General features: G+C 32.5%; 1 protein-coding gene across 1 annotated transcript; it reads left to right on the top strand.

The window, feature by feature from the left end:
- Positions 1 to 8,103: 8,103 nt before the first annotated feature.
- On the top strand, positions 8,104 to 12,003 carry LOC149221871 (uncharacterized). The gene is made up of 3 exons (XM_089387504.1): positions 8,104 to 8,190; positions 10,371 to 10,491; positions 11,054 to 12,003. The coding sequence occupies exons 1-3, from the start codon at positions 8,104 to 8,106 to the stop codon at positions 12,001 to 12,003; spliced, it is 1,158 nt and encodes a 385-aa protein (XP_089243630.1).
- The last annotated feature ends 485 nt before the right edge of the window (positions 12,004 to 12,488 follow it).

The following is a 12,488-nucleotide window of genomic DNA, read 5'->3' as shown; positions in this document are numbered from 1 at the left end:
CATTAGTAGAGGGTCCTTTTGTACCTCAAAAGGTCCCTTTCTACGTAGGAATTCTCAATGGGATTCAACTCCATTCATGTTAGGAACTAGTTTTATGAGGTTGCAAAAAAAACTTATAAATACATGGTTATGGATCAACATTTGGTAAGAGAAGAAAATTAGTGTTGTTCTATCCAATTTTTGCTAAGGGTTCTTCTAACTCTCAAACAATTGTAGATATTGACATTATCACATGACAAGCTTTTCACCATTGAAGAAGCTTGTGGACTTCTTGACTTGGAGAGAGAGAGAGAACCAACAAACGGAACAATAAGGACCCTCCTCAAGGGGATTGAAGAAGGATTACATTGCTTAACCCAATTCCCTTTTATGTATCCTTTTAAGACCATTAAAGCCTTACTCCATTGATTATCAAATAATTTTTTTGCTTCCCAATTTTTTTTTAATGTTTTTCTTGTATACTTGCATGTTGATTTATTCATTTTCAACTGTGTAAGTTATATTTTGTTTTGTGCTTAACCATATTTGTTGTGTTGTTTTTATGAAACTACTTTTACAACAAGTGAGATTTTCCTCAACCAGTTGACAAATCCCACCAAATGTCTACCATGCCTAAAATAATAAATGTGGGGGTGCTCGACATATAACAATTAGATTAGACATATTCATGTTTCATAATCTCTTCGTCAGCCTAGGAACTATATATTGGCATAAATTGTCCACTTATCAAGCTAAAAACATATACCATTAGTTTATCTTTGGAAATTAATTACATCCCTAGGTGAAAACCATTTAGGTTTAAGAAGTTATAATTTGACCATCTTGATTTTATGCAGAACATCTCATCGTCATGGACTAGAGGAGCTAGTATTCAAGGGTCGAAAATGTATCAATTTTGGCAAAAGATTAAGTTTATCAAACATATAATCAAAGTTTGGAATAAAGATTATTCGACAACATTTTTGAAGTGAATTTACAACTGGAAAAAGATATGGAGAAACTATAAATCACTATAATTCAATAAGTGTATACATAGGAAGATAGCTTGAGAAACACATCTCCATAAATAGATTAATAGTAGGGAGAAGTGAGGAGAAAAGCTATGGAAATTCAAATCAAGGATCCAATGGTTAAAATAAGTGAATAAAAACACAAGGTTCTGACACAACTTGATGCTTAACAGAAGGAATTAAAACCATGTTTCTACCCTCAAATATACAAGGAAAACTTGAGAAGTATGATGACATAGAGTAGGAGTTGATGTACCACTTCATCCATCTCCCAATGCAACCCTTGGAGGATCATTCAACAACCATTAAATTAATTACAAGTTGGATAATTAAACTTATTTTGCAAGATAAAAAGTTAAGTTTGATTCAAACCATCTCCCAAGAGAAATTCAAGTAAACATTGAAAGAAATAACAACAAGAGAATTGACAAGATTGGATTGATTCATCACAAATGTCTTCCAATCTTATTGCTTAATAATAGGTAGACAGGTTTGGGAAGTTGTTGAAGAATCCAAAACTTTGAGAAAGATTTTGCAAGCTTTTACCTTGACCTTATTTACTCAGATTCCCAAGGATAAAGAAGCTAACACAACACATAAGTTTCAAAATAGTTTTGTTGTAATGTTATATACAAAGTAATTACGAAAGTTGTAGCTAATAAGATTAATTCAGTTATGAACAAGATCATTTCCCGAGAACACAAGAACTTTGTAAAGGGAAGGAAAACCTTGGATTAAATCATTATTTCTCATGAGAATATCCACTCTATGAAAATTACCAAATCCTTGGGAAAATTTATTAAGCTCAACATGTTTAAGGCATGTCACTGTCTCAACTAGGAAATACTTCAACAAATGATGAATTCCTTTGATTTCTACCAAGATTGAATCCCGTTGATCCAAAATGGAACATTGTAGAATTTATCATCTGTCTTGGTACTTTTTGGGAGGAAAATTGTAGGAATTGGCTTTCAAGCCCCATTTGAGTGGCAAGTCCAAATTTGGAAATATGGGATTTTAAACCTTTAAGAGCCATTTTGAGGAATCAAACAATAATTTTTAGGGTTAAAACTTTATGATCATATCTTTCGCTCCATCAACATTGTTCAAAACACTATGACCTATCCAATGGTCTAGAAATCACCTCAACTGGAATTGGTATATGGAAGTTATGTCTCTCGCAAGTTGTTTTGCCTTGTTGACAACTATATTATATAGTGGATGTCATGTTAGCCCCCATCACTCATGTGGGGATCTAACCACATGTGGACTTTCAACAAGATTCTAGAAAGTCCAAAGCCTAAAATTACTTGGGGATTGAGGCATGAAAAAGGCCTTAACTTTATATGATTATCATGCTATGTTAAATATTAGGCTTCTAGAAAGAGAGGGGGTTATGTTCTTTTAGAATTTTGCTTGTTCCATGGGAAAGAAAAGCATCTAGGTGTGGGAATTGGGAGTATAACTGGGAGTAACAAGATTTTATAGTGACCATTTAGGTTATAATGCCATAGAAAAATCCATAGCGAGTGCCCTTTTCTTTGCATTTGTTTTTTTCACAACTAAAGAAAAGAGAGTAAAGCAAAGGCCTCACTTTCTAGGTATGTTTTCTCCAGCATTAGGTTTTTTGGATACATCTCGTGGTCATATGTGTGGATGGTGTGTTCATTTGCTTCTTCTTTCATTTTTCGTATTTCAATTATTTTATAAATTTTAGCAATAAGATAGTGATAATAAATATGGCATATAAGGAAATAAATATGAATAATAAAAGATTTTTTTGAGTTGTATAAGATTTGTTGTGATAAAATATTCAAATGGAATATCCACAAAACTTTATAGATCACTCTTAGATATGTAATTTGGTTGCCACAACATTTTTCTCTAATTTGGTCAATAGATCTCCTTCTCCTACTTCCATTCGATCACAAGGTATTAAATAGCAGGATCCCCTCTCCCACTTCCTTTATACCTTAATGGGGGAAGTGTTGGGAATATGTATAATGACTACTTTATTATCTGATAATATTAACGATAATTAAAGCCCACCCAAACTCTTGCTCTAATCCCTTATCTCATCTTCAATTAGTTAATGATACCCTTCTCATGGGGTCTTCGATGGTCCACGAAGCCGATTCCTTCAAGCTCATTATAAAAAATTGATGAAGGATTCATGAGCCTTGATTAACAAAAACAAATCCTTGTTCTTATTTTTTAATGCTACTTTGCCCGTTCAAATAAATCTTTTAATAATCCTAATCTTTCAAAGGTGTTATCTACCCCTTATGTACTTGGGAGCACCTATGCAAAAGCTCAAGGCCAAGCTAAGCAATTAGATATTTACATTTCTCACTCTTCTAGGTATAATATTGCTAATCAAATATGTTTTTTAGTTTCTACCTCTGTATATTTTTTCAATTATAAAAACTCTACCAAATATCATCTAAGCCATCCAATCCATCTAGTGGGAATTTTTATTGGAGTGCCCAAAAACACAATGGAAATGGGTGTAGGTGGCCTAGAAGAAAGTGTGTTTAGCTAAGAAAGTAGGTGGCTTATGTACCAAAGGTCTCCTAGTAATCGGTAGAGCCTTGAAAACAAAGACATGGTGGCACTAGGTGAAAGGGGAAAATGAGCCATGGGAAAGAATTCGGAAGGAGAAATGTGTAGGCATCATCCCCAAGAAGGAACTCATCATAATGGAAGGGGAGTGCCATGGCTCCTTAATATGGATTAATCAAGCATTAGTTTAGCACCACTATTTTTGAGGATTTAAGATGGTACTTTAGCTCTTTTCTAGGAGAATGCATGGAAACAAGAGATAATTTTAGGTAAGCGAGATAAATTTCTTCACGCTAAAACTTCCCTTTCATCTATGGGTTGGAACACGAGGCATAAATAGTGGGAAAAAATCACAGATCTCTAACCATACTCCTATGAAACATGGACACCAAGTAGCAGATGGTATGTTGAATTGGACAATGATGGAAGCAAACTCTTTGATGAACAATTATGTTTGAAAATGATCACTCGTGAAACATACTGAGACATTATTTAAAGGGGCAATAGTGAGATGGGAATTTCAAGGTTAAACATGCATATGCCACTAAGGCTAAACATGACAACCTACACAAACAAAGCATCTAGAAAATAGTTTGGAACCCAAATTATGGCCTAAAATGTTAGCACTCCTATTGTTGGTGGCTAAATAAAAAACCATGACCTAGGGAAAATAGTTAGAAAAGGCCATGGAGTCCCTTCCTATTACTTTATGTCCAACAGAAGGAGAAGTACTAGAGCATCTCTTCAACCAATGTTCATAAACACAAACTCTTTGGGATAAAGGGGAAACTCTCTTTTAACAATACTACCATAGAAGAGATGATAATATTCAAACCTTGGACACCTAGAGATCAAAGTCTTTCAGAAACCAAATCCTTAATATAATATGGGACATTATTTTGAGCTTCCTACTTTGGTTCAATTGGAAGGAGCATAAGAACTGATTGTTCAAACAACAAACACATAATAGGGAGAAGATATGGAATATGATTCAAGCAAATATTTAGGAATCTATTAATGTGATAATATGGGTAGAGGAATATAAAAATCCATAAGGAAGAGAAAGATTGATATTCTCTAGTTGGAAGCTAGAACAATGTTCTCACAATTTGAATCGAATCAACCTCAAGGCCAAACTTAATTCTATAGAGATTTGGGACAAACCTCTTTTACATTTCATGAAAATCAATTTTGATGGAGCCTCTGATGGTAATGTAGACCCATAGGGGAAAGAGGAGTCTATAGATATTCCTCATAAAACATCTTGTCTCCCTCCTCACTATTGGTAGGTAATAACACCAACAATAGGGTAGAGTTAGTAGGGATTTGGAAATGAACATAATCGTTGATGGGCTCAGGCTTTAATTTTCTCATCATTGAAGGGGACTCACAATTTCTTATCACATCACTTAATCGAATCATCCATGGCAATAAACATGGTCAAGTATCTAATAACTTGAGGCTATCAACAAGCTTATGGTAAGTTTCTGATCTCTCTAAAAATATCTTAGTGATCATTCTCTTGCATGTTTGTCACAAAGCTAATGCCTTGGTTGAATGAATGGAAAATGAAAGAATTAACCAAATGACAATGTGTAAGCTATGGAATTGGAATATTTCCAACCTCATCCAGCTTAGAGAGATATGATCCCAATTGAATAATGAACATAATGGGAATCTGGATAGGGTGGAAGGGGCTAGAACAATGACACCCCCCACATTTGAAATGGTCATAGGCATGTCAAGATAGATACAAATTTTAACATTCAAGGAGGTCGAGGTGTAAAGTAGGGGATGTGATGATCATTCTAGCTTGTCTCTATGACATACTAAGCTCAAATGCTAGGTTATGGTTACGATAATAACCATCATGAAAGGAAGGAATGAGGAGGTACTTCGGGCGAACGTCAAGGTCAATAAACATAGAACTATAATATCACGTGAAAGGCATTATGGTTAGCACGAAGAAGGTTATGATGGTGCTACTACCTTCTACATCATAATTTTGAATTTCTTGGTTAGTATTCTATTTACCAATACAATTCTTCAATGTTTAATTTTGTTCCATATTGGTTATTGAGATCTTCTTCAACTAGGGAAACCTAAGAGGGGAATTTGGAATTGTAGTAAGCGATCATCTCGAGGGCATCAATATTTCTCTTTCCTATGGATTTTTGGCCCCCCTTGTTCGAAGCTACTTCATTACATTCCTAGTCTCCATTTGTGCTTGGAAGTTATTGCCATTTGCTACCTCTATTTCACGTCATTTGTTTAATTTTTTTATCATATCTATATCTACGTTTTGAAGATGACAAGTTGGAATAGGGCTAGGGACAAGGACAATGGAAAAAAATATGTCTAGTAGGTGTAGAACCAACACCTAAAACATCCATCCTTAACAAGCTCCTTGCTACATCACCATGGTTGATAAATAAGCCCAAACGTTAACTATGTATTTCCACTCTAATATCCAGGGAAAATTTTAGGGATGGAAAATTTTCTTAAAGTTTATAACCCTTGGTGAATCTTACTAGTCCCTGTTATGAACATTGTAAAATGTTTGGTTATTTTTTTTTAAAAACATTCCAATTTCTAAGGTTTTTATATAATCTCTACACAATTTTGGCGATTTTTAAGCTAAAATAATTTTATCCTATCAAATTTGGGCGAGCCATTTAAAAAAAAATGGAAAATTGTGAATTTTTTTTTTGGAAAAAACATTGAAAATTAGCCCATTTGCGAATATTAGCCCCTATAATTTTTCCTAGCAATAACTAAATGGAAGATTGAATCAAGGAGAAAAGGAAAAAAATGCCTAATGAACAAATTCAAGAAAAATTTGAAGGGTGGATTCTAGACCTACGTTTCTCCTGAACTAGGGATACTAAGATTTTTAGGCTTACTAAATTTTATTGGATGAACAATGCTTTTATTGCTCATGTAATGGAGAAAAAAGGCCTCAAGCAATAAAACGTCCTCCACAAACTTGACTGGATGGATATAAAATTTAAAATAATATTTAAAGCAATCTTTAATGTTAAGATTAAAGTTTCATTGCCTTAAATATAAATAACAATAAAGCAAAGACCAAAAAAAAAGTCTCTAAGCTTAATAAGTACACAATTCAATTTTATCCTCATCCAAAAAAATCCCCTATCTCTTTTTGGAAAATCCCCTATCTCTTTTTGGAAATCGAAAGAAGATTGTACATAACTTTGCAAGCAATCTAATTAAAAAAACTCTACTTTCTCACTATTTAACCTAAATCCATCTCTCTTTCATATAAATTTCATGTTATGTTACAAGTTATTAAAAAAAATTATATTTATATATAATAATAAAAAATAAAATTAACTATTATAAATCGCTTTAAATTAGGTCTTCCCAAATAAACAAACCACAATGAATAAATAATATAGCTTTAGAAAAAGCTATATTACTATCGGCGTGACTCATTTACCATCCCGACTGCCCCGACTGCCTTAAAAATAACAAGTGTATCTCTCTCCCACATATATATATATTTCTTGGGACTGACCTTTTCTATTGTTTAATGTTTCTTAAAATCACTTAAATAATTTAAGGAAACGAGTTTCGCCCCTAAAGCTTCTTCAGTTTTTTGAGAGTTCATGTTTGACCAAAGCGGGTATGGTGAAATTGGAATTTGTAACATTGTTATCCAACCTTCAAAAAGTTTACGACCCCGACGTATACTCGCTATTTGGGGGTAACGTAATCAAATAGCATGCGCATGCGCTTGAAGTAGGTATTGCTCATTCACCACACGGCACAACCCAAAACATATAAGGTGAGAGCGGGACAATAAATGTTAGTTCAAGACCTTTGACTGACCGTCTATGTTATAATATAATGGTTCCTTGTCTGGAGAAAGAGTTGCATGTTACGTGGTTCACGACTTTGACTGACCGTATATGGTATAATATAATGGTTCATGGTCTAGAGAAAGAGTTGTTGTTTAGAGAAAGAGTGGTATGGATGGAGAAGTCTATAGTAACTAAAACTAGTAATTATTTTTAAAATGCAAAGATACATTTATGGAATATAAGATCTGGGAAAATTATATTGAAAAATTAAAATACTAGATATAATTTTTTATTTTTATTCTTGATAGAATAAATATTAGACAAAAGATTATTTGAAAAAAATATGAAAAATATCTATTACTAAGAGCAATTCTACTTTAGTGGTTGCTTATTTGTCGATGGAAATTTCTCATTGCAACATTTGGTTATGCCCAACATAAGATGATTGATGGAAAACTATGCGGGTAAATAGCTAAATAACCACAAAATTAATACAATCTCTTATTTAATTCTTTGAGTATTGAGGAAATTGTTGGTTTCTTTATGTTGTCATGTTGGGAAGAGAAAATTGTGAAGACATAAAAGGATTAGTTTTCACATTATTGTTGTCAACGCAATTCAGATGATAACTTCAAAGAGCTAGACAAAACATTGACCAAGTAGAGATTTCCCAAGGGAGGTTGGAGGCACTTTTGAGTTTCCAAACGATGATTACAGGTCTCATTGGTTTTCCCATGTCTAACGCTTCTCTTCTCGACGATATGACTGTTGCAGCAAGAGCCATGTTGATTTGGGTATGCACCCTTATGAAGGCCCTGAAGGATGCTACGAAGGATTTTGATTACAATAATTCCAAGGATATCTGCCTAACCCAACCCCATAGAGGGACACCTTCAGTGTAAATATTGAATAAAAACTCACCTTCCTGAAGTGTAAGAGGATAGATTAGCAACATAAACACATTTGACAGATAATAACACTATTTGACATAGTGTCTCAAATAATAGTACTTACAATTATAAGGGGACTAGTGTCTCAAAAAAAATAAAATTACCATTACCATTGAAATCCAATGAATAGATGAGGGATCATATGGATGCCAAATTGATGATGTATTTAATGTCACCGTGGCCTCTTTTTAATTGTGCTTATTATTGATATCAATGCACAACATGCATACGATCCTTCCAGTCTTGGAGTTGTTTATTGCAAATATACATGAAAAGGTTATGGTCGAATACTTTTATGTGACAATAAGAAAAAACAATGTGGGGATACTTTTTTAGATCATGGGAACCTAAGAGGCTTCAATTATTCTGATACAATTTATGCAGAGGCTCCCATCTTCCTTTACTAAATTATAATTTCGCTTATAATTGTCCATGATGGTATTAGCATACAAAAAGACAAATAACAATGTAAATTTTGAAACAAGAACTGTACCGATTACCTGTTTTTTTGAGGTAGCAAAAATCAACCGATTTTGAAAAGTGTTGATTTAAAATACATTTTTTTTTTTGAAACACATTTTTGACACTTTTAATTTTTTTTATGTATCAAATATGACATTTTTATTAAAACGTTGGTGATTTTCATCTTGATTTTGAAAAGTGTTATGCAACATCAACCACTTCTTTTATAGGATATATTTTTAACACTTTAAATTGTCTAATGTATTAATTGTGGATAATTTTTTTTAATGTTAGTGATTTTCATGCGGAATTTGAAAAACATCAACAATTTTTTTTTTTTTTTTGAGGCATATTTTTGACACTTCAAATTTTCTTGTCTTAAGTATGCACAATTTTCTTTTTAGATGTTGACTATTTAACTGTTTTTTAAGTTCTTTTATTCTTCTTCTTGTTTTTCGTCCTAACATGTTTGTTTTTCAAGAGTTTTCTAAACATGTGATTTTTGTTTTTCTTTGCAATGTTTTTTTATAATGATTTTTTTTTTTTTGCAAAATAAAAAAGAAATAAGTAGCATTAATATTTTGAGGTTAGGATTTTTTATATATTTATATATGGTTAATTAATACTTCAGTACACATAAAATAATTGTCATGAAAAAATATTAATTTTTAACACTCGACACAAAATATACATTTTGCATATCTTTTTGCTAAAAATGACATGTTAAATAAAAAAATTATTATGACAAAATTGATTTTTTTTTTTAAAATAGAAAAATTTATGATATTTTTATGAATTTTATATCAAAAAGTAATAAAATTTGAAGTTTTTTTTAAAAAAAAAAGAGAGTTTCAGATACACTTTTAAATAAAAATAAAATAAAAATAAAACATACAATTAAAAAAAAAAACTTAGAAAATGCCATTAAATCTTAAAAAAAAAAAGATACAAATTAAAAATAATAAAAGCATTAACAAAACATTTGAAACTATTTATAAAAAAAAAACATTAAAAAAAAATTGAAACTATTTATAAAAAACATTGAAAAAATTAAATTGAAAAAACAACATTATATATATATATATATATGATGATGATGGTGGTGGTTAACGTCCATTGAGACCAAATTTTGGTCTATCCGATCTAAAGAAAGGAATTATTTAGTTTGATTTAAGATTTTATTCCTATGCTGAAAAAGCTTGGAGAGAAGCCTCTTGAGCTCAATATAATTTTGACATGTAAAAAACTAGAAAAATCAATATTACAACAAAGATTTTGACACTAAGATCAATTTTTTTGTAATATATATATATATATATTAAAAAAAATTAACAATTAAAAAAAACATAAAATTTTTCTTTTTTGTTTTTCTGTCCAATATTTTTTTTATAATAATTTTTTTTTTTTGTTTTATTGCGCCAAAATAAAAAAATCGACCAGGTATGGAAGAAATGGGAGCCAGCATACAATAGTTATGATTCACGGGATTTAAGTCGCGGGAGTGGCATTAGCGTTGATAATGGACAAGTCATGATGGTTGGTTGAACGATGTGTTGATGCAGATCCCTCTAAATTCAATCTGTCTTCCGGCGTGGATGTCAAATTCGTGGGTTAATTCCAGCGGTGCTGCGGAATGCGTGAGTCTTATTGCTCCGCTGGCGTCTCTGGAGTGCGATGGCGGTCGTTCGTCACCTGCCATCTCTTCTCCTCCCTCCCCTATTTCAGCTCCGCGGTTGTGATGATCTGTTCAATTCTCCGATTGTTTTTCACGACCCTTATAGTATGCTCCTTCAATAATCCGGCGGCCACCCTTCTCTGTCTTCTTCTTCAACCTTGAAACCCCCCTTCTGTTGGATCCGCTTTTAATTTGTCTTCCTCAACTAATTATATTAATTGGGATGTTAAGGATGGATACCATAATATAAAAATACATTCAATAATTATATTAATTGGGATGTTAAGGATGGATACCATAATATAAAAATACATTCAATAAGAATAACGTCAATGATAAAAAGGCATATTGTAAGTTGTGATTCATTTAATGATGCTGACTCTATTGACTTTAATTTTGATAATTCTAATAGCCTACGTGTTCCTATTAATATTAATAATTCTGATAAACCTTTCTTTTATAAAAAAAAAAAATTTATAATAATAATAATAATAATAATTATAATTATAATTATAATAATATAACTTTCTCTTTATTTTTAATCTTTCCAAGTTTTTGTTTGATCCCCAGTTTATAGTCTTCTTGGAAAGGGGTTGAATTTTTCTCTAGCCCCTCGTAAGATTCCTATTGAGGAGATCATTTGCTCTATTGAATCTGGAATCAAGGAATTGCCAGATCACATAAAAAATGTCATTAGGCAAGATTGTTTTGTGATTTTGAGAAATGCTAGGCCGCCTAAAAGCAATATTAGCAAGGCGGAGTTCGAAGCCCTGAAATCTTTAAACAATAACCCTAAGGTTGTTGTTCTTAAAGCTGATAAAGGGGGAGGGGTGGTGATCTTGGACAAAGATGATTACAAGAATAAAATGTTAGATCACCTTTGCAATAGTGGAAGCTATAGAAAACTTAATAAGAACCCCATTAAAAAGGTTTCTAAGGCTGTTGCGGAGGCTATTAAATCTAATAATTCTGTAAGCTCAATTAGTCACAAGCTTATAGAAAGTAACCCTCTCACGCCTAGGATCTATGGGCTTCCTAAGATTCATAAGGAAGGGGCCCCTCTTAGACCTATTGTCAATACCATAGGTGGGCCTACTTATCTCCTCGCTAAGTATTTAGCTAAGAAGCTTAAACCCTTAGTAGGTAAGTCTAGTTCCTTTGTTAAAGATTCTTTCTCTTTTGTTAATGAGTTGAAAGAAATTGAATTTGATCCTGATGATTTTATGGTAAGTTTTGATATAGTTTCTCTTTACACGAACATCCCGATTAAAGAAGCTATTGAAGTTATCAATTTCATTACGAATCCTGATTCTACTAAGTTCGTTGAGATTTGCCTTACCTTGACCTTCTTTAGTTTTGATGGTGAATTGTATGAGCAAACATGCATAGTAGCGATGGGTTCTCCCCTCTCTCCTATGGTTTCCAACCTCTTTATGGAAGACTTTGAATCTAGAGCTTTATCTTCTAAAGATTCGTTGATGATACCTTCAACTTATGGCCCCATGGTAGGGAAAAGCTAGCTTCTTTCTTTGAACATCTTAATAACTAATCTGATTCCATTAAATTCACCATGGAATGTGAGGTTAATGGAAGCTTACCCTTTCTTGATCTTCTCATTTCAAGAAAGGATAATGGTTCTTTCTCCCACTAGGTGTTTTATAAGAAAACCCATAGTGAGCAGTATCTTCTTGTTAATTCTCATCACTTTCCAGCCCAAAAACTAGGTGTTCTCAATACTCTAGCTACTAGGGCTATTTAGGTTTCGGATGAAAACCATTTGATGGATGAGAAAAACCATCTCTTCAATGTCTTCAAGAAGAATGGTTATAGCAAGTTTCAACGTTTCAGAGCCTTTTTAAAAGCTAGTCGGGGACCTAATTCTAAAAAAGAGGTTAGGCTGGACTCTAATGTACAACTTCCCTTTATCCAAGAGACGACTGACAAAATTGCTAGATTTCTTAAAAAACAAAAGATTGGCTCCACCTTTAGACCTTTTAAAACCATT

This window comes from Pinus tabuliformis, chromosome Q, assembly GCF_031772625.1.
Source record: "Pinus tabuliformis cultivar Carrire ecotype Pingquan chromosome Q, CPIR1, whole genome shotgun sequence".
NCBI classification, from domain to species: Eukaryota; Viridiplantae; Streptophyta; class Pinopsida; order Pinales; family Pinaceae; genus Pinus; species Pinus tabuliformis.
This window is presented reverse-complemented; position numbering and strand designations above follow the sequence as displayed.

Excerpts from the sequence above, each read along its gene's own strand:
- LOC149221871 (XM_089387504.1), top strand. The coding sequence starts at position 8,104 with ATGATTACAGGTCTCATTGGTTTTCCCATGTCTAACGCTTCTCTTCTC. Across the intron at positions 8,191-10,370 it reads CAAGAGCCATGTTGATTTGG|ATCCCTCTAAATTCAATCTG; the intron begins GTATGCACCCTT and ends GTGTTGATGCAG. Across the intron at positions 10,492-11,053 it reads TCTGGAGTGCGATGGCGGTC|TTTATAGTCTTCTTGGAAAG; the intron begins GTTCGTCACCTG and ends TTTGATCCCCAG.